Source organism: Haemaphysalis longicornis, unplaced genomic scaffold (genome assembly GCF_048455015.1).
Source record: "Haemaphysalis longicornis isolate Haplotype H1 unplaced genomic scaffold, Haemaphysalis longicornis Haplotype H1 scaffold_7, whole genome shotgun sequence".
Lineage (NCBI taxonomy): Eukaryota > Metazoa > Arthropoda > Arachnida > Ixodida > Ixodidae > Haemaphysalis > Haemaphysalis longicornis.
This window is the reverse complement of record NW_027526422.1, coordinates 124,369,279-124,391,720: the sequence shown is the minus strand read 5'-3', so window position 1 is coordinate 124,391,720 and position 22,442 is coordinate 124,369,279. Positions and strand designations below refer to the sequence as shown.

Below are 22,442 nucleotides of genomic sequence, written 5' to 3'. Positions count from 1 at the left end.
GAGCTGCGGTACGAATTCGCACTTCTTTTGCAAGTTATCCGGCATTCATGATAGGTTGACGTTAAAATGTTTTGTTTTTTTCGTAAAAGTAAGAGCATGCCAGAAGCAATGATTAAGACACCCAGTAAAAGGCAACAATAGTTGCCGTTGTGGAGCCTTCTAAATCGCCGTGATACACGGGAAAACACCGTAAGGTTTCATGTGAATGTAGATGTAGAGCTTACCCGCTTTAAAGAGACATTCGCACACATTGCTGGCGGTGCCGGGCAATCCAGCTGTCCATCCAGTGATAAGTTGAACGCCTGGACGGCAACAAAAGAAACTAATGAAATGAAATGAAATTTGTATTTGCAGAATTATACGTTCGGAATAAAAAACTGAAAAATGTGAAGAAAAAGGGCATTCAGCGTGCGTGCAGATGCGAGTTTTTTGTGACAGAAGAATGGCGGAAGAGGGGGGATAGGGGAAGGAGGGAGACTAAAGGAATCCTAGAAGCAACGATAGTTGGAAACGTTGCTATGGTGTCATGTTGATAAAAAAACGCGAAGCTATATTCCGTACAGAGGAGAAACTTTCACAGGACGAGCGCTTACTAAAAAATTATGTTATTGTTAAACTACAACATTGCGCATACTGAGGTGACCCAAAGAAAAAAAAAGAGAAAACAGAACTGGTAGGCATACGTAAGCTGTGCGAACCTGCTTTCCTGGTTTGAATGATCAATTACAGCAGCGAGCAATCAAATATTTTTGCAGTTTTGTGGTTTTTTTCTTTAACATTACGAGGGGGAAGGCGACAGAGGAGGCGATTGAAGTGAATTTTGTTCTTCGACGAAAACCCTTCCCACAGCAGGAATCGCACTGGTAGCGCATACGCACCGGGTCAGTTAAAATGAAAGTGCCAAGATAACCGTGCATCTCGATGACGCTACGTGGGCGTTGCGTAGACACAATATTGTAGCGTAGTAGCAATTTGTTCTTGACCCTACGTGGCTACTTAGGGTTGGAATGTCGACTACCCTGGGTGGGTAAGTTACCATTGCATACCGGCCCTCAGCTTACAATAATAACCACGTTCACGTCATGATCGCTTATTTAGTGCCTTGGGTGTCAACTGTTCTTGTTCATGTTTCTTATGAGTTTTCATCGGTCATATACTTGGTGTACAGCAGTTTCGGCTATCGCTATCAGAATTAAGGGCATTTTAGTCGCGTGTTGGTGAGTTTCACCGATTGTTTTGGTATACTTAGTGGTGTCTCTGTGCCTTTCTAATTGGTTCCGACTACTGTTGTGCAGCATTAAGGCGAATATGGTAGCCTCTCATCAGTAGTTTTTTTGTATTGTCGAGGGGGGGGGGGGAGAGAAAAGCCGAGAGCACGTGACGACACCCAGGACGACGGCGTCCACCCTACCCACGGAGAACGCTGATTACCGGGAAGCATTTGCGTGTAGTAACTAGGTTCATATGATAGTAATTAAATGTAATGGTAAAATATTATTGCAAAATAAGGTTCCGTAATAAAATAAAGGGCAGCCAGCTGAAGAGCGGATTACAAATCGAGAAATGAGGACGCCCTAATCGTTCTTTTTCGTTGTCTTTACGTGAATGCGTCGAAGTCAGTCATCGCGTGGTTGCGGGCTCTTGTGAAGGAATGCCTCGGGTGCGGATGCCGTAATGATCTGAATCTACCCACCGCAGGCAATGAAACCTTTACAGCTTTGGTTTGTCCTAATGTGGCGCCTGTTGTGGCCGAGCCCAGTAACCATGACTCGACGCTTGAAGCTGTTCCAAATAAAAAAAAGAGTACTGGTGTAATTTAGGCCGGCTAAAAGGCCAACTGCAACGAAAACTTACCCGCCCGAATTTCTGTATCAACGTGTGGTATATACAACTAAAGTCTCTTCTGACTTAAATTAGCACTACACACGCGCGCAGTACTTGTATTAAAACCGTTCAAACACACGCCACTTCAGCCGACGTAGCACCTAACGTAGTGTCGCCGCAACGGGTCGCTACTGCGGCGAATTTCCGGATGTGACGTATGAGTCAGCACCACCGTTCTGGCGTCGTCTCCCCTCAGTAGCCCTTTTGCGTGCGGCTGCACTCCAGTGAGCAGCGTAATTCGTGCATATTGCATGAACATTTGTTTCACGCGTTTCCAAAATGCGAGTTCAAGAAGCTGTGCGTTGCCGAGACAAAAAGCAAACTCGAAGAACCCCCGCAAACGGCCGCCGGTTCCAAGCGGAAAACCTTTTGTTTGTCACCCAGTTCGGTCAGTTCACGCGGACGCTTTGCGGATGCCCCTTCCCTGGGTTTATTCCGCGGTCTGGTAGCCGCCGCTTGGTAGGGTCAAAGTCGATTTTGACGACTGCTGGCTAGCCGCGTCGTCCTCCTTGTTGTGTAGTTCCACTACCTTGGAAGTTTCGTCGCCGTTGTTCCTAGTTGCATCGTTTGTATCTTTTAAATGCAGAGCATTTCTTTAACTCACGATGTCACCCGGCGTTGTCGGCGTGCCTCGGCGTCCGCAACAGCCGTTCCAGGTGCGCCTCTCCCCCACTCCTCTCCCGCATCACGCTACCCTCCTCGCTCTCAACAACAGGTCCGCACCCCTCCCCCTACACTATATAAAAATAATACTTACCGGCGCCTGGTTTCGATCCCACGACCCTGTGGACGGAACGCAAGGGACATGGTGCTCTACCCACTGCGCCACAAAGCCGACACAGAAAGGAAGGCCACGAACGCGCCTTATATCCTTGACTCATTCAAGCTACGTCAAGAAGCTGCTGATACAACGCATTCACTACCTGTGGGCTGAACGCGAGGTACATGGTGCTCTTTCCACTGCGCCACAAAACCGACAGAGAATGAAAGGCTACGAACGCGCCTTATATCCTTGACTCATTCAACCTACGTCAAGAAGCTGCTGATACAACGCATTCACTACCACCAACTCCCCAAACACTAAACGTTAACGCAATACACCCACCTCCTATGCGACGCATCTACTCGAGTCCCCCTCGCGGGGAGATGGGCCCTTTTTCACCTACTATCGGGATAAATAGAAATACGATCAACGGAGCGCGTGGCTTTCAGTACATGCCGCGTATTTCCAGAGACCATCGTATTTTTATCGTCCGCCGGGGCGCTCAGCACGAAATAAAGAAGAACCGGATATATCTGCGTGCGCCGTTTTCACTCATCGCAGCAACAAAGTAGATAACGCGTGCGTGAGCGGGCGCGGAACGCGGTGGGAAGACAAACCAAACGCTCAAACGCCGAATGGCGGTGTTTCCATATCAACGTTGGCCACAAACTCTCGTAACGTGTTCGCGCTGCGCATACGCGGCCCGGCGCCACGATGCGCGGCATGTACTGAAAGCCACACGCTCCGTTGTTCGTATTTCATTTTATCACCATAGTACAGTGCTCGGCGATTGAAACACGAACTCGGAGCGCGTGGCTGCGGGCGCTTGTAGGACCACTGGCACGGAGTAGCCACAGGTGAGCGCATGCGAAAGCGAGATGACGAATTGTGAGGGCGAGGGAGTGCGTAACGCGTGCTCACTGCATTCGGTTGAAAGCCCTTCAGTGTGTGGTGAGAGTCCTTCAATGCCTTTATGGTCATGAAACTTCGCCGTCTTGCTATGGGAGAGTTTCCTACGCTGCCGCGCCGCGGCGCTGGTGTTGATCGGAGGGCAGCCGAGGGTGTGGTCAGAGCGCGTTTGGCAGGGAACGGACCACGGATCAAGAAGGACGCTCGTCGCCTTATCAGCAGTACGCTCTCGCTTTACGTGTCGTAGGCCGCTTAAATGAACTTATCATTTTGTGAGTGGCGAAAAAATTTGGTGCGAACGGGCATGCTGCTACTGCGTTCGTGCCTGCCGGTCTGGCTACAGAGCAGCGGCGGCCGCCCGATGCCCTCCGATCTGTGGTTGCGCCCCTAGCGGTAGCCTTTGTCCCCGTAAGAAACTTGGCCGGGAGTTTCATGACCAGAGAAGTATTGAAGGACTCTGGTGTGGTTTTTGGTGGTGCCATAGCGGCGCTGAATGCCACGGCTTCAAATCTCTGCGCCTGCACGCCGTGCCGCGCCGCGCAAAGCTGTGGAAGCCTCGAGCGCACCGCTTTGGAGCATAACCAAAGCGCTTGAGGCATACTGCGCGCTTAGTGAAAGAGAAAGAACGAGGCCACCAGCAGTCCTTCGACACGCCCCCCCTGGCGAAGACGCACGGCGGGCTGCCGGCTGCCTGCTGATAACTCGAAGCTTCGAGCCTGTGCAAATAAATTCTTTAGTGCGCCCCATTGTCGCCAGCTTTACCAATAATTTCGACGAAAAAAGGTGACGCTCATCTTTATAGGTATTGTTCCTGTGTAGATTGTTATAAACGGGCGAAGCTATTCTTGTGATCTTCATTCCTGATCAGCCATGCCCAGAATAATGCTCGCAGTGGGCATTCAAATTGTCACAATGTGTGACAGAGGGGTATCGCAGGAAGAGATTGCGAGAATCACAGGCCACGTGTATTCCTCTGTGAATAGGATTGTCAATGCTTGCCGCCACGAAGGCCGCCTTTAAAAATGGCACCATCGCTACTTTATGGATGATGGCGAGGGTGCGGAGTACGGGGACTCGAAATGACATCGAAGTTGCGCCCTGAGTGACATCCGATTTGCGCCCCGACCGCCATTCGATTTGAGCCGTGAGTTCGTGGAAGTACTGTCGCCTCGTATCGTGGAAGTACTGTCGCTGTTAAAGCGACACAAGACGCAGAACCTATGCTCAGGAAGCACCTTCACGAGCTGCGAGCCGAATTTGACGCTTACCGCTGGAACCACGACCGGCTTTGCTCGAACGCGCCGCTGTAAACATTCACAAGCATGGAGCGGCTCACGAGTGCGTGGTGTTTGCCAGGTGTGCTTTGACGATTGCGTTTGGAATTCTGCTGGGAGTTATCGCGCCACCTTCCCTTTACATCGTAGCCCTGTAACAAGTGTCCTGTCAGCTGAGAGGTGGTGCGAAAAGCTTTGGTTTTGCATGCGTGCACATTTGCATACGCTCGCCTCATCGGTGATCTGGAATGGTGGCTCGCTGTACGTGCCACAATTGTCGTGGTGACGTCTATGTTGCGTTGCTGTCTCCTTCAGTGCATTAGAAAACAAAAGGTGCAGAAGCACTGAGGTTGGGTGCGGGCGCAGGAAGAACGGATCATTTTCCGCCTCGCGTCGCAGGCAGTACGCGGGCTGGTAGACCAAGGACTGCTCAATCCGTGCGATAGATATATGGGTAACGAATGCTAAATTACGCCTGGGCGGTGAAAGGCTAAAATGACCAGAACCAAGAAAGTGATGTGTGTTTTGTGAAATAAAATGTAAGGCACGGATGTCGTACTCTGTCATCTCCACTTCTGCACAGCGGCGGCACACAACACTCGACTGTGGCGTGAACTTGGACGGATCCCAAAGCTCAATAAATAAAGACGTTTTCTGTCTCTCCCGTCCAACCGCTTTGACTGCACGATCAGCCCGCGGCGCGTTTCGGGTTGCAGGCAGCGCTGCGCGCAACGACCGGACGGGGACTCGTCGCCGAAACCCGAATACCTGGACGGTCCGGAAGCCGAACGGAACGGAACGACGCACGCAGCGTGGGCGGGCGGGCGGCCGCATGAGGCGCCAAGAACTACCGCTTGCCTGTCACGTGAGGGGTGCATCTCCCACGAGTTTTTCTTTTTATTTTTTATGGTTAGGCTTCACGATTGTCACGTGATGCTTCTTCCTAAACTTTTTTTCCTCCATGGGCGGAACAAGCGCCGGCAGCCACGCTCACCGAGTGTCGCGTTTCAATCGCCGAGCACTGTACTTTATCGGGCTGTGTCGGAGGGGGCATAGTTGCGTCCTCCGCTTTTCGCAGCTCCTTGTTGCCTTGCGCGACGGTCACTGTTGAAGTTGAGGCCGCCGTTGCCGCCTCCTCCGATGCCTCGACGTCCACAACGTCGGGGTCAGCGTCAGTGACGTCAGCGTAGGTGCGCACGCAGTCGCGCGCTTCCTGTCCGAACGAGCGGCACTGGGTGAACTTCGGAACTCTGCAGTCCTTCTTAATATGGCCCCTCCTACGACAACGCAGGCCAACAGGCGCACGCCCAGGCGCGACAACAAGCACGGGGCCCCCTTAAAACTGAAACAGGTGTGGGAGCTCGTGAGGCGATAGGTTCTCACCTAGGGTAAGACGCACCAACCTCGTCATCTACTCGGCTGATTCAAAATCCACCGATGCCCAGGCGTCTTGACGCACGTCCTTGACGTCTCCGAAATCAGTGAAAGTTCTGTGCGCAGCCTGGTCTGGTAAATGAAATGGCACCCAATGCACTCTGTCAATTCCTGGTGGGCGGGGTCGATGACCGTGCAGAAACGCCCCTTGACCTGAATTCCTCCGGCGGTTATCAGACGTTGCGTTGCTTCTTGGGTGCGCAGCTTAAGGAGCCGGACACGGCCCATTTGGAAAGGACCGGTACCTCCAATATCCTTCAGCATGCAAAACTCAGTGGCGAGCGAAAGTCTCCAATCCTCTAAGGCCTTCCACCAAGATAGCAATGCAGAATCAAACATGTCTTCAATGAATCACCTGAACGCAATGTCGGAAGTAAGCACTTGCAGCCCGAAGGCGCATGAGAAGACCTGTCGCCACGGCTGAAATACCCGCAGAAGCACCCGGCTCAGAGCCAGCCATCACCACGTCCGATCGCTGTGTGAACCGGAAGCGTACCGGAAACAGCCTTTTATGAAGCCTTCAAGTCAGACCTGGCAGTCCTCTTATGCAATGTTTTCCGTGAACCTTTCAGTAAGCGTTGTTTACCTCCCTCCTTTTAAGGCCACATGATACTTATACCCAAAAGCGGTGACCCATAACAAGTTAGCAAACTAACTGGATTCAGAAAAATCACACTAAGAAACACAGACTACAGCATTTTCATGAAAGAACGAGCTAAAAGACTACAATCTGTTATAAAAACATTCTTAGGTCCAAATCAAACGTGTGGCATAAAGGGGAGGAGCTTACGCACAAGTATTCATTTTGTACGCAGTATACTTGAATAGTGCGACATGGATTTCACGCGTGCACCAATGCTACAGATTGTCTTCGAAAAGCCTTTAATAAGGTTTGCCATGACATATTGTTTAAAATTCTGAAACACGTCGGCATTGGTAAAGTCATTTCTGAAGGAATTAGGATGGCATATTTTAACTCGACCACTAAAATAGCCGCTAATAAGGAACTCACAGAAAGCGTTCAAGTTCATTCGTGGGTACCACAACATGTATGTGCACTGTCGTCCTTAGTTCTCGCTTTGTACGTCGAGCATTTATGCGCCAAAATTAACAACAGTGACGTAATCAGTGGATACGTCTTAGAGTCCTGTAATGGGAAAGTATTTGCTTATGCGGATGATGTCTTTTTCTCTGTGTTTATCGCGAAAGTGTTCGTAATGCTTTGAGCAACACACAAGATTTCTGTGATAAAACTGGCACTTCTGTTAATATTAAAAAATGCATTGGTCTTTGACATGGTGTTTGGTCAGCAGCACCAAGCGTTTGCGAGCGAGTGTCGCGGTCAACGATGCCTACGCGTTATCTTGGCATCCCGTTCGAGCATTAGCGAGAAAATACGACCTAGGGGAACGAGAGAGCACACGAGATGCGCACACAAACGGAAATATGGGAGGTATGATTATGTCCGCTTTTTCCCGAGGAACGGCATGTAATGCGTTTCTTGTATCAAAAATGTATGGTAAGCCATGCAGGCATTGTATTGTTCTAGGTTAAATGTTGAAAAATGTCGTCGTATATTTGCAGTGTTTGTATGGCAGTGACAGTTCGAGAGGACGAGCCGGAGCAATCTTTTTAGGCGGCTAGAAGGGGTAGGACTTGCACTGCACCATTTATTTATTCGTCAACTATGATCGCGTTTTTCCTATTTAAAAGACCAGGCTCACCCTTTGGACGTGCTCTCTTGCAGATTAAGTTAGCCAATGCTTCACCTGGTTTTGTGGTGTACATGGTTAAAGGATCTCGTATGAATGTCAGTTGTTTCGTTAGTGAAGTGTTCTTGCGTGCCGCTTCTTGATCGTTCGTTTTTCTAGCGATTTTCTGTCTTCAGTATTCCGCAAAATCTTGTCCGAAGATTTAGCTGAATTCCTCTTGGCCGAGCCTCTGTGTAGAACTCGATTCCGTGCTGGCCCACGTCGGTATGTTTTTAAAAGAGCTAAAGAAATCCCAGTACCAGGAGGGGTAGAGACTTTTTTTTTACAAGCTGCACACAGAAACGCTACCGGATAAACGTGGATGCAAAGCAAAGATCTTTATCTGCTATGGGGTGCCCATTGCTTCTTGTGCAAGAGGCCAGAAAGTGTAGGACACGTTTTAGTGGATTGTTTAGATGCCGTCTTCTTTTGGGACGTCCTACAACGAGCTCTTAAAAAGGACCTTTCTCTAACATCCTACGGCATTTGGTGCTTATCAGTCGTGACTGAAACTGCACCGTAAGACTCGTTTCTTCTCCTAGAACTGCACGGAATCTTGAGGAGACGCATGGCTTGTACGAATGCGGGTGTAGAGGCGCGTTCAATGTGCTCGTATTTTCTGGAAAATGTTCCTAAATTTTGCGAAGTGTTCATTAAGCAAGGTTGCGATGATGAATTGCTGTCAGTAATCTATGAACTTACAGCGATGAAAGGGCACAAATAACTTCCAGCTAAAAGCGCATGGCAAGGGTGTTTAAGACAATCAACCACCATGGTTCGTTCCCCGGCCCCCCCTTTCTTTGTCAGTGTTTTGTCTTAGGCAATAAAAGAAACGCTCGTAGCCGAGTGGCTAACACGACTGAATCTCACTCCGTTGATTTACCAGGCACAGGTTCGAATCCTGCCAATGCCGGTGATTTCCTTTCTGTTTCGTTTTACTGAGTTTTGTGGAACGCAAGAATGAAGGAGTTGCTAAACCTCATCTCTGTTAAATTGGAGTAGTTTGTTCTGCTTGAGGATTTTTAATTCTGGCGTCAGGATCGCAAAATAGAAGCAGGACGCGAAGGCACAAAGGGACCCCAGGAACGCGTCGGCGCTCGTACTGTCCTTTTCGTTCCGTGTGTCCTCACAAGCTTCCTGTATTCTGTAACTTTAGGCGTAGTTAAGAATTATCCCATCGAGTTCCTTACCTTTGCGGGATGTCTTCAAACGTGTATGTTCCCCCGTTATGCTGCGTTCCCTCATATATTTAGGCAAATATTTTTTCCGGTTTATGGCATCAGAAGCTCATATTAATGCATCATAAACTGTGGAGAAACACACTTTTCGCTCTAGTTTTCGGGCATGATTAGGAGCACTACGTCTGCCACCAGTACACCCAATTGCTCTTGCTAGCGCAACTGCCAGTGAAACAGACTTAAGATGGGGACCACTGAATACGCAGGCTAAGTGAGATTGCTTTCTGTGACGCTGCCACACTTGTAACGTACGCAAGTGACGGAGTCTGTGTCCAATGGTATGTTCTCCAAGCAGGTTTTGGTATCTGGAATGGAAAAGAAGAGAGTCAGAACACTGCATGAACTCATGATGGAAGCCTAAATAACATGAATGCATACAAAATGATGATGATGGTTGGATGTTTATGGCGCAAGGCCAACTAGGACAAAGAGCGCCAAAACAATAGTCATATATGAGGGGTGAAACCTTAAACACTACGAACAGTCAGCAAAAACAAAAGTAAAATCACAAAACGACAATGAGCATGGCTGGTGTATAGGGCCAGGGAGTGATCACGCGTGGTATGAAATGAGGTCTAAAAATTGAACTTCTTCTAAATATTTAAAAACGCACTTGATAGAAAACATGGGATCATCAGAGAGGAAAAACGCTGGGTGTGGTGTGACGTGTAGTCTGTATAGCTGTGGGAAGTGTTTCCGTCGTGTTGTGTGAAGTGCCTTGCATGTGATTAGTATGTGCACCACGGATAGGGCATCTCCGCACCTGCTGCACTGGGGTCTAGAAGATCCCGTCAGCAGATACGAGTGCGTCGCATGGGTGTGCCCTATCCGCAGCCTACCCAAGGCGACTTCCGTGTGTCTGTTGCGTGAGTCAGCTGTGTACGGTCCCAAGTGTGGCTTTATTACGTGTAGTTTGTTGTCTGTCTGTTCGTCCCAGTGTGTTTGCCATGTTCTCCGCAGGTGTTGTCTTATGTGTGGCTTGAGGTCTGTGTAGGGTACGGTTGTTATGTCTACAGTGTTCCTGAGTGCAGCAGCAGCAGCCCTCTCGTCTTCCAACTCATTCCCAGCGATCCCAGCGTGTCCTGGAACCCAGCAGAGGAGCAGCTGATGCTTCTTTGCATACACAGACATGATAGTGTTAAATACAAGATTAACTATGTGGTTTTTGGGGGGTGTATGCGATGACAGTGCGCGAACAACACTGAAGGAATCTGTGTAGATAGACTTTGGAATTTGATTTTCAAGTATGTGCCGTACAATCAGCAAAATCCCATACGCCTCTGCTGAAAAAATTGTCGTGTGGACGCTCATGGTTCTGGCTGCACAGAAATTCGAACCATGAGCAGCGCAGGAGACCATAGTGGAGGTTTTAGACGCGTCACTGTAAAATTCTGCAAGTGGGTATTTAAACTGCAGAGAGAGAAAGTGCTGCAGTATTGCAGCCTGCGGTACCCGATTTTTGTCAAGTTTCATAAAAGAAAGGTCGCACGACACAGGACGAACTTGCCAAGGCGGTAAACTGTTTGAAAGGGATGACCTGTACACATCCAAAAACAAAGCACTAAGATCCGAGGCTCGCTCTTTCACTCTAAGTGAAAAGGGCAGAGGAACGGATGGGCGATTTACAAAGAGCAGAGATGTGGATGTGTCGTTAAAGACAGGATAAAAAGGATGATTATTCAGCGATGAAATTTTAAAAGCATAAAGCAAGTCCATGTATGTTCGTTGGTTCTCAAGGCTCCACTTATTGCACTCAACATAAAGCCTCTCAGCAGGGCTAGTGCGAAAAGCACCCGACGAAAGACGAAGGCCCAGGTGTAGAACTGGGTCAAGAATTCGCAAGGCTGTCTTAGTCGCCGACCCATACACCACACTGCCATAGTCCAAACGAGACCCAACCAAATCAGTATACAAGCGAAGCAAGAGTTCTTTGTCGGAACCATAGGATTGGTGGGAGAGAACCTTAAGTATATTCATTGTTTTGAGACATTTATTTTTAAGTTCCTTGATGTGGGGAATGAATGTGAGTTTGTGATCAAACACCACACCTAAGAACTTGTGCTCCTTGTTCACAGGAAGCGACATGCTATTAAGAGTAATGTCTGGGTCCGGATGGACCCCGCGTTTCCTGGAGAACACAACGCAGGAGCTTTTTGCAGGATTCAATTTAAACCCATTCTTGTCTGCCCAGCCGGCAAGCTTCTTGACGCCGAGCTGGACTTGACGTTCGCAGATGGACATATTACATGATTTAAAAGATATCTGTACGTCATCTACATATATGGAGTAAGAAATTGTAGGCGGCAGTGCCTTCCCAAGGGAGTTCATTTTTACTATGAAGAGAGTGCAGCTTAGAACTCCGCCTCGCGGCAGGCCATTTTCTTGCACGTGTACCTTTGACAGTGCAGAACCAACTCTGACGCGAAAGGTTCTCTCAGACAAATAGCTAGCAAGGGTGTTAAACATATTACCAGAAACACCGAATGACTTCAGGGCAGTAAGGATCCCATAACGCCAAGCAGTGTCATAGGCCTTTTCTAGGTCGAAAAACACAGTTAAACAGAACTGTTTATGAATGAAGGCATCCTTAATATATGACTCTAGTGCCACAAGTTGATCATTCGTGGATCGCCCCGCCCTGAAGCCTGCCTGGCAGCTCTCGAGAAGGCCGTTATACTCCAAAAAGTACACGAGCCTCCGGTTTATAATCTTCTCGAGAAGCTTACACAGGCAGCTGGTCAGGGCAATGGGTCGATAGCTAGCGGCAGAAGAAGGGTCCTTCCCTTCTTTCAAGAATGCTACAACTATGGCATCCCTCCAAGACTTTGGAATGTGCCCCGAAAGCCATATCTTGTTGAAAAGGTGAAGAAGTGTTACAAGAGTGTCTGTGTGTAAGTTCTGTATCATTGTATATGTAATGTTGTCTGGGCCTGGAGCTGAGGGTTTACACGTGCTCAGAGCACCCCTCAGCTCATGAAGCGTGAACTCGGAGTTATAAGAGGTGGCTGACCTGTCATTGTCATGTAAAGGTTTCTTTTCGGCCACGAGTTTGTGTTTCATGAAGGTGTTTGTGTAGTGTGCTGAACTAGAAACGTGTTGGAAGTGTTGTGCGAGTGTGTCAGCCTGGTCTTCGAGTGTGTCCCCTGTTGTACTGACCAGAGGCAGGCTGTGTGTTTGATGTCCCTTGAGTTTGCGTATTCGTGTCCATACTTTCCGTGTGTCTGTGTAGGAGTTAATTGATGTTATGAATGTACGCCAACTCTCTCGTTTTGCCTCACGGCGCACACGTTTTCCTAACGCCTTGGCCCGTTTGAACAAGAGGAGGTTACTCGACGTGGGGTACCGGCGAAGGATACCCCACGCCTTGTTCTGGGCCTCTCGCGCCCGCCTACAGTCCTCATTCCACCACGAATGCATACAAAAATTGAGTTCTTTATTTCTTGGTGAGAAGGGTGCAATTCCCGACCTAATTTACAGTAACTGCTTCGATATTTGCCTTGCCCTACGAATCTGTGATTGTTCTTCAGACAAATTCACTGTAAGTTGAAGTCGCGCATCTCTTGTGCAGGACATATTAACCTCTGCCCTTTTTGTTTTGTTATTACTGAGACTGCTTGAAGGGATGTTTGCCTCCGTACCAAGTGATTACAATTTTCAGTCAAGCTCAGAAGGGAACGTACATACGGGAGGCAGAACCCCGACCGTGAAGCCCCAAATTGAAGGAACGCTGGCACTACGATGGTAGTCTCAAGTTCGTGAGTTGGAAACTCATAGGGCGGATTTCTTAGGCGCGGAAATTATTGGAAGCATAATAAGAATGATCGAAGGTCTCGTACTCATTGCCACAAGGCTGATTTTGTTCCAGAGCGATCTGGGAGAGTACCTATTCTGTGATTCCAGGCTGCCCGGTCGCGGGTTCGATTCCCGGCCGCGGCGGCCGCTTTTCTGATGGAGGCGAAAAGCAAAAACGCCCGTGTGTACGAGATTTCGGCGCACGATAAAGATCCCCAGGTGGTCAAAATTAATCCGGAGCCCTCCACTACGGCGCGCCTCATCGCCTGCGTTGCTTCGGCGCGTTAAACCTCACAATCAATCAATCAACGATTCCGGGCTGCCCATCAGTGCTCGGACACGTGCTTTTGCTTACGTGGGAGTGAAAACAGCGCCACCGGCTCTCTCCAGGATCGCGCACGCAAGGAATGCGTTGCACGATTACCCGTGCGCAGAACTGTGCGCGGTGACATGGACAAATTCCTTCTGACAGGCGTGCGCGCCTTCTAGGGGGCTCTTTTTTGCTTGCACAGCCAGCTGCTGGTGACTGCACCGGACACCACCACCGCGGAGCACGGGCCACGGACGGGATCCAACCACGCTTAGGCCTTCAGTAACGACACCAGGGTATCTCCAGCAGTGGGAGACAGCACTGTCTAGCGCACAGCTTGGCGACCAAGTCATGGTGACGGAGAGGGCAGAATTTGCAAAGACGACGCTTGGACTTCTGGAATAAGAAGCCATCCTTACGCATATAAATGCTCAATAAAAGTTTTGCTGTCTCTTTCTCTCTCTTAGGAAGTCATCTGTGGCAATGGTCTACCGCCACACGGGTTGAGCCGAGGCAGCCGCTGTGGACGGCGGCCGCCTTCGCGCACGGTTCCTGACAAGAGCAGCGGCGAGTGCATTTGAGGGCAGCCAGCGGCGGCCATGAACGCGTCGCCGCCGATACTTCGGGAAGGACCACCCGGTCTTTGAAGATCGTCACTGGCGCCCGACTGCAACCACCCGGCATGAATTGTGAGCGGTGAATAAGATGCCGCTGTGTTGTTGAACCACCGATTCAGCGTACACTCCTTTTCCGGTAGCAGCAAAGCCCGACGGCTACGCTACTTAAGTGGGGTGTACAACAGCATGGGAACTTCCATAACCTGCACCTGACTCGAATGGCACCATTAAGGCAGTGATGGTTAAAATCCTTCAAAGGAAATAAAAGAAATGTTCTTTGTCTAACATTTACTAGTTTTGTCATTGTTTCGTTTACTGTTGAACGGTGCTGACCTATGATATCACCGCAGTGACTTTGCGTGCTATCTTTTGAAAACAAGAACACACCATCTCCAAGCCGTGAACGATGCCGAGGGTGCGGAGCACTTGGACAAAAGTTGTGTGTATTGTGTGGATGAGTGTTATCGTCCGTGCACGATGATGCACTCAAAGCTTATGAAATGATTTTGGGGTGCAGTAAGTGCACTCCAAATGACAAACGCCACACGCAATACAAGACATACGCGTTGCACCACAGCGCCCTCTCGCGTAGTTCGCTGTAGTCAATATAGCTGCAACTGCAATTCAATTCCGCTTTTCGAAAATTATTGTTGAAATTAGCGTTCAACTGCAGGAGCCAGTTGGTGTCCAAGTCGATGTTCAGAATGTTAACGTTGAAGTCTTCGACAAGTATAAATGGGGCGCTGCTCGACGCCCCATTCGAACGGCGCGCCAAACCTGCACTTTGATTTCGTGTTTGCGTGTAGCGCCCTCTCGTGTAGCTCGCTGTAGTCACTGCGCAGGGACGACGGGGAACTTGGGGAGACACCGTCGGACTGCTGACGGACATTGCGAGGTCTTAAGTTGCTTCGCACCTAAAAACCTTTCACTTTTACGGGAATATCTTTCTTCGGGTCTTCGAAAGGAGATGTAACCCACGCGGGCAGTTTTCAACAGTTGTAAAATATTTCTCAGGAGGCCGCATTATTAACCCAAGACGACCTGTATCAAGATAAAGAAAGCTTACAGTGCAATCTCTTCGATACGTTTAGCACAGGAACCTAAAAATAAAACGTAGTATGCGAGAATCCATTCATCCAAACAGGCTAAAAAAGAGGAAAATAGGCATATTCCCTTCAGCAACTCACTTTTATTGAGCGACATTGGAGTAGCTGGTGAATTTGTGCTGCGCTTTGTTCTTTTCAACGTCCAGGAGTAAGTTCTCAAATGTAAAAAAACGAAGCTGGTGGTGTTTTAGGGTTTGCCGGACACTGTTTTGTACGACAATCCGTGTCGCGCCTTAAATCGGTGAAACCAGTCGCCGGACGCTTGGAAGTCTTGAATGCTGAAGGGCAGAGCGATGGTGTCATCTTTTTCGCGTGCGACTAACCCTTTGACATTCACTCCAGCCGCTCTAACTTCCTCGACTCATGTAAGCATGAGATTTTCTATTCGCTCATGCATTACACCTCGCGTTTGTTTCAAACCGGAGCCGAAAACGTGCGGCTTCTTTTGAAGTTTCTATTTCTGACCGACAATAGTGTTGAGGATTGACAGTGGCAAAGAGAGCTCCCGTGTCAAGTTCACGCGCTTCCTCTTCGGGTTTTATTTAAATTTGCGTGCAATTCCCACTAAAACATGGATTTTGTGGACTTTGCAGAATCCTGGCAGCGCCACCACGCACAGCAACAAGCCATCCAGAGGAGAACAAAAAATAAAGCCGTTCCACTCAACTTCAAAGCTCGAAGCAGCGGACCGAATGGCTGCTGCTGCTACACTCTCGAATACAGTAGACATAACCACATTACCCTACACTGACGTGAAACCTCACATCAGACAACAACTTCGCAAAACATGGCAAACACACTGGAGTGAACAAACAGACAACAAGTTACACGTAATAAAACCACACTTGGGACCATACACCACCGACACACGTAATAGATACACTGAAGTCGCATTGGCTAGATTACGGATAGGGCACACTCATGCAACGCACTCGCACCTTCTCACGGGGTCTCCAAGACCTCTGTGCAGCAGGTGCGGAGAGGCCCTATCCGTGATCCACATCCTCATACAATGTAAGGCACTTGACATTACACGACGAAAACACTTCCCACAACTACACACACGACATATTCCACCACACCCGTCATATTTCTTAGGAGATGATGCCATGTTCTCTGTTCAGCGAACCTTAAAGGAGTACTGACACGAAATTTCAAAGCTGAGATAACTATGTAAAACGCTTCCTTTTTATCAGGAGATATCTTCCAGCAAGTTTCAACAGCAACCCTTCAGGGAAACATATTTAAAATCCATTTTAATCTTCGCCCGCACCAGAAAGCCCAGAGCGGGCCGACGTGACATCATCTGCTACTAAGGCGTTGCGCTGCTGAGCACGAGGTCGCGGGTTCGATTCCCGGCCGCGGCGGCCGCTTTTCTGATGGATGCGAAAAGCAAAAACGCCCGTGTGTACGAGATTTCGGCGCACGTTAAAGATCCCCAGGTGGTCAAAATTAATCCGGAGCCCTCCACTACGGCGCGCCTCATCGCCTGCGTTGCGTCGGCGCGTTAAACCCTACAATCAATCAATCAACATCATCTGCTACGTGCCCCAAACTGCCGACGTCGGGGCTCCCGTGACGAAGCCGACGCGCTGGCTGTGGTTGGCGCGCGCTGCTCGAGAGTGTGTACACGTCATGGTTTTAGGACTGACGTCATACTGCCCTGGCCTGTGGGGACGGCGAAAACCTCGGCCGGTCTGGGCGCGCGCGTGCGCTCGCTCGCGCGCTCTTCCAGAGAGGCAGCGATACGGCAAGAATGGTGACGCCATGTGATACATGCTGTCATGGCGGCCGCTCGGCGTTTTTTTGTCGAAACCGAAACTGGCACGAATAAACGACGCCGTAAATGAACGTTTACGCTGCGCTCGACCGTCTAATCTGTCATTCTATGATTAGTTGGCTGGTAGGCACGCATAGCAGCGAAAAAAACGTAACATAAAAATTTCGTGTCAGTACTCCTTTAAGGTTCCTATCTGAAGTTCATTTCTTACAACTCATCTCTTATCACCCATAGTTTTACCCCTGGTCCTATACACCAGCCACCGTATTTATCTTTTAACCACTCACGTTCTTCACCCTGGCCCTTTACACCAGACGTGCTCATAGTATTTAACTGACTTTATCCGATTTCCCTCCTTATCAAATAACTTTGTATTTGGCGCTCTTTGCCCATGTCGGCCTTGCGCCATTAAAATTAAACCATCATCATCATCATCAACTTGAAAGCTGTCGTAAATGCAGAGCAGTGATTCGCCATAACGGCCTGTGGCACCGTTATCCGCTTACTGCTACTACCCATCGCGCTCTTCGCCTCCCTGTCTCACTTCTCTCTTGATGAATTGAACGGAGGTTTGTCCAAAGCAGTTCAAATTTCCCGCCTTCGCAGTGCTCGCGCGCCCCCTGCCTGGAACGAACAGCGCGAGCGGTTCTCGCACGTGCCGGCACCTTACTGCGTAGTCCACAACGCGTTGTTTTTGGCGGTCTCATCTCCCCGCGAGGGGGACTCGAGTAAATGCGTCGCATAGGGGGTGAGTGTATTGCGTTAATGTTTAGTGTTTGGGAAGTTGGTGGTAGTGAATGCGTTGTATCAGCAGCTTCATGACGTAGTTTGAATGAGTCAAGGCTATAAGGCGCGTTCGTAGCCTCCCGTTGACGTCGGACTACGACGGACGTCAACGCGGGTGACATCGTGAGTTACTGAAATGCTCTGCATTTAAAAATAGCCTCAGCACCACAGCAGCACCAGCGAACACAGCAACAAGGCAGAAAAATAACGATGAATAGCGCGACGCACGGGACATGAAGATACGAGGAGGACCAAAGTTTTATTGAAAAACAAGTCTTTTGGTGTCGCTGATGGGTGGGGTCTCTAGTCCAAAGACTCCACTGAGTCTGGCCTTCTCCCGGGCCAGGTTGACCAGATGGAGCTGGTCTTCCAGGCTGGAGCTGACCAGGGCTGCTTCCCATAGCTCAAGTTTTTTCTCTGGTGTTGTGTCTTCCCGCCAATTGCTGTTGCACTCCCAGGTGATGTGGGAGTGCTGCTGCAGGTTGGACATTCTGGTCGGTAATTTCCTGGGTAAATGAGGCTATACCTGTGTAGGTTTGGATAAGTATTCGTTTGAATCTGTCTCCAGGAGGTGTATTTCATTGCGTTTAGCTATTTGTGAGGAGGCGGTTAGAGTGCCCTGGCTGCCCTGTGTACTTCCAGTCTCTCCCCATAGCCCTTAGGAAGTGGGGTGAAAAGCGGCGTGTTGTCACCCAACCGGTGCGTCAATTCTCGGGCAGTGCTGTTAGCCGCTTTGTTCACCGCCAATCCCTCGTGACCGGGGGCCCAGGTCAATCTGCGCGTGCCAAGGAATCTTCCCTTAATGTTGTTCAGTATGTTTGCTGCTACCCATGGTATTATTCCTTGAAGCAACGTGGAAAACTGGGCCTGTTGGTTCATGATTTCATGATTGAGGGATTAAAAACCAGCCAAGAAGACGGAGACACAAGGAAAGAAACAGACAGGACGATGCTGGACTAACAACTGAATTTTATGGAGAAAACAAGAACCTCCCCCAACCACAAGCTGCGCATGGGCAGAACTCAACAAGTGATACTTATCGCTTCGTACATCACTAAAGATAAAGTTCGCGACAATGCATAAAATCGAACAACACGCAAACAAGAAAGTATCACAGATTACCCGCCAAGAAAAGAAAATTCCTTGTCAGAAAGGCTCAAAGATGCAACGCTTATGCAGCGCTGCTGTCCCGCAGTCCTAATATAGAAAGCCTCTAAAATCTCACGCTCTAACTTGGTCCGGCCACGTCCTAAGATTGCAATTTTATCAAACATGGGTGTGCAGCGACTATCGCGACAATGGGTTGGCAAATGGGCACCGTCTGAAGATTTAAGAGAACCACCGTGCTCTCTAGTCCCGTCGTTTGTACATCGCCCTGTTTGGCCGATGCATACTTTGCCTCACGTCAAGGGAATCTGATAAACCACGCCCGTGGTGCACGGAACATACTTGGTGACGTGCCTGGTTGTGCACTGGGCTTTCCGTTGATCTCCCTGCTCTACTCAAGAACACAAACCAGAGAGCTTGCGCGGGGCTGAAAACAAACACAATGTTTATGCCATGCCTTTTCGCTATCTTTTCACGTTGTGCGACACTTTGTGCAGGTACGGCATCACTTCTAATTTCTTCTTATCTATCTCTGGTTTTGAAGATGCGCCTGAATTGCCCGAACGTAGCTTTTTAAATATTTTCTCGGGAACCGCACTCAGGACCGCGCTTGGGTAGCCTGCTTCCTTCAAACGATTTTCTTGTTGACGAAAACTGCGCTGGGCAGTATGGAAGCAGCTTTTCTTTAAGGCATTAGACATGCAAAGTGACGCGATCCCTCTCTTCACGAACTTAGAATGTAAAGAAGAGTACGGAAGGAGTGCTTTCTTTGTACGCGGCGAGTACATCCAGCAGGCGTGGCCGTCGGCACAGAATGACAGCTCCAAATCTAAAAACCAAATACTATCCTCGCAAGGAAGTTCGTGCGTAAAACGCAAAGCAGCCGAGCGAGCATTCATTAAAAACCCAAAATTGACGTAGCAGCAGAATCAAGGTTGTCATCATGTGAAAGGTTTAAAAGAACTAGAAAGTCATCTACGTATCTAAAAAATTTCACTACCCTGTCGTCATTAAGAGATTCCTTCAGCAAACGGTCAAGCTTGGCTCAGAATATGTGACACAAAACAGGAGGGACTGAGGAGCCGATGCAAACCCCCTCTCTCTGGACATACAATTCGTTATCGAATTTCACAAACGTGGCGGAGAGATAAAATGACAGCAATTCAAGAAAAGCATCACTGTTCAAGCCGCATTGGTTCTGGAAGCCAACGGTGCCAGACTCCTCTATGAGTTCACGAACAGTAGAACAGAGCTCATTTTGAGGTACTGAATAGTAAAGGTCCTCTATGTCAACCGAAAAACCTGCGTTCACATGTGGCAGCCCTTTCATCAAAGCATCGGTAACATGCGCGGAGCTCTGGACGGAAAACGGGTCCTCAGGCACAATAACGCAGTTTTTGCTGTAGGAATTTTCCAAACAGTTTCTGCCAGCTCCCGTCTGCTGTGACGATGGAACGCGGGGGCAATTAACCTTATGGGTTTTTGCCGAAAAAAAGACACGCAGCTGATCCTCTTTGTTTGCCTTTCCGGACTTTTCTAGGGCCGTATGGTTCACCTCCTTTAGTAGCTTCATGGCAGCCGGCAGTGGGCTTGAAGTCTTTACGAGTGAAAAAACAGCGGTAAAAAGACAGGACAAGAAAGGACACAGGACCACGGCGCTGACTAACAACCAAATGTGTTTTATTTCTTCAGTCAGCATATACACTTCACCACTATCCCAAAGCAATGACAAACAAATAGATTGGAATACTCAGCCTGCGCAGAGGCTAAGAGGCGATCAATCAGACATGAATTTGATCTCTTTTGGAAGGAGGGAAATCGAGGGGAGGCTAACACATGCCTCGCCACTGTTGTGGATGTGAAAGGCTTCTGAAATGAGACGCGCGCATTCATCACGGTATTTCGACAAGAAAGTGGTATCTTCAAAAATTGGGTGGCACTTGCATTTCTTACAATGAATGGATAACTGACTATCAGCAGCTTGTTTTTTAACCTTATTCGAATGTTCCCGCAAGCGGTCATTCGCGCACCGCCCCGTTTGACCGATATAATACCTCCTGCAAGAAAGAGGAAATTTGTAAACAACACCTTGGCGACATTCAACAAACTTCTGATTATGTTTCTTAGTACATCCCCTTGTTTTCCTCTTCCCCTCTCGATTCACTTTCTGGCACAGACTACCGAGCTTATTTTGGGCAGAAAACAATAGCTTGACGCCTGCCCTGCCGACAACCTTCTTGAGATTGTGCGCCACTTTGTGCACATATGGCATGACGGCTATTTTTTGCTGCGAGTTTGTCTCCGATTTTATGGCAACTGAGCGTTTTTTTCTTAAGGCCTGCTAAGGGGCTTTCAGCAATGTTAGCCAAAAGCGTTGCTGGAAAACCTGCAAGCTTCAGGCGTGCTACTTGCGACAGAAAACTTTCATCCACTTGGTGGTCACAAGACCTACTTAGCGCCACCTACATGCAAGCTGTTGCAATGCCGCGTTTTACAATCTTCGAGTGGGCAGACGAAAAAGGAAGAAGTCTCTTTTGAGACCTTGGCGCATAACGCCAACAGACATGGATATCTGAGAACGCGAGCTCCAAGTCTAAGAAGCGTAGTTTGTTATCTGAAGGGTGCTCAGTCGTCAGTTCAAAACAGCTTAATTCTGCGACAAACTCGTCAAAGACAGCCTTAGCAGCAGGCTGCTCGTCAGAAGGGTTAGTGCTGTAAAATATTAAAAAGTCATCCACATATCGCATCACCTTAACCGCGCTCGTCTGACTTAGCTTGCTCTCAAGCTTACGGTCGTAGCTGGCTAATAAAATGTCACTAAGAACAGGGACGATGCAAGATCCTATGCACACACCTTTCCGCTGTATAAGAAGCTTATCATCCAGGCAGATGAAGGTGGATTGCATATAGAACTTTAAAAATTCTAAAAACCTGTCTACAGTGGTTCCACATGCGTTCTGAAACTTAATAGCCCCATATCTGTCAATGCAATTACATACTAGCCCCATATAGCACCATATCTGTCAATACATACTTCTTCCTGAGGCAGCGAATAATATAAGTCCTTAATGTCCACGGAAAACGCACTCACACCCACTGGACACTCCTCCCGGAGATAGTCAGAGACAGTACCTGGCGTCCTAATGAGGTAGGGGTCGTCGACTTCAAGAAGACACAAGCATCTTTGCAGGAACCTACCAAGTTCTCGCTACCAGGTTCCGCGCTCAGAAACAATGGCTCGGAACGGGCATAGTTCCTTGTGGGTCTTGGCACTGAAGAAGGCCGAAAGACTGGTCTCTTTGCAGGCCTTTCACGGAGGATGCTAGTTTTGAAAGTCCGGCTCTCTTGCACAGCTGAACAGCCCTTGCCTTTACCTTCGCAGGAACCACTCTTTTTACTTCGTTGAAGTTACCACGGATGGCCGCATCTGCTTTTTCTTTGTAGAGGCTTCGAGGCATCACGACAAATCCTCCTTCTTTATCGGAAAGGAGCAGCTTTAAGAAAAGCAGGAGCAGGAGCAAGCCTTAAGAAAAAACGCTCAATTGCCATACAATCGGAGACAAACTCGCAGCAAAAAATAGCCGTCATCCCATATGTGCACAAGGTGGCGCACAATCTCAACAAGTTGGTCGGCAGGGCAGGCGTTAAGCTATTGTTTTCTGCCCAAAATAGGCTCGGTAGTTTGTGCCAG

General features: G+C 48.8%; 1 protein-coding gene across 1 annotated transcript in view; it reads right to left on the bottom strand.

The window, feature by feature from the left end:
• LOC144145041 (uncharacterized) overlaps positions 1–22,442 on the bottom strand; it is a 44,636-nt gene that overhangs the window by 5,597 nt on the left and 16,597 nt on the right. Inside the window, exons 2-3 of the mRNA XM_077676540.1 lie at positions 9,506–9,558; positions 225–302 (exon numbers count right to left, since the gene is read on the bottom strand). Coding sequence (XP_077532666.1) covers positions 225–302; positions 9,506–9,558 — 131 coding nt within the window. The remainder of the gene's footprint in view (positions 1–224; positions 303–9,505; positions 9,559–22,442) is intronic.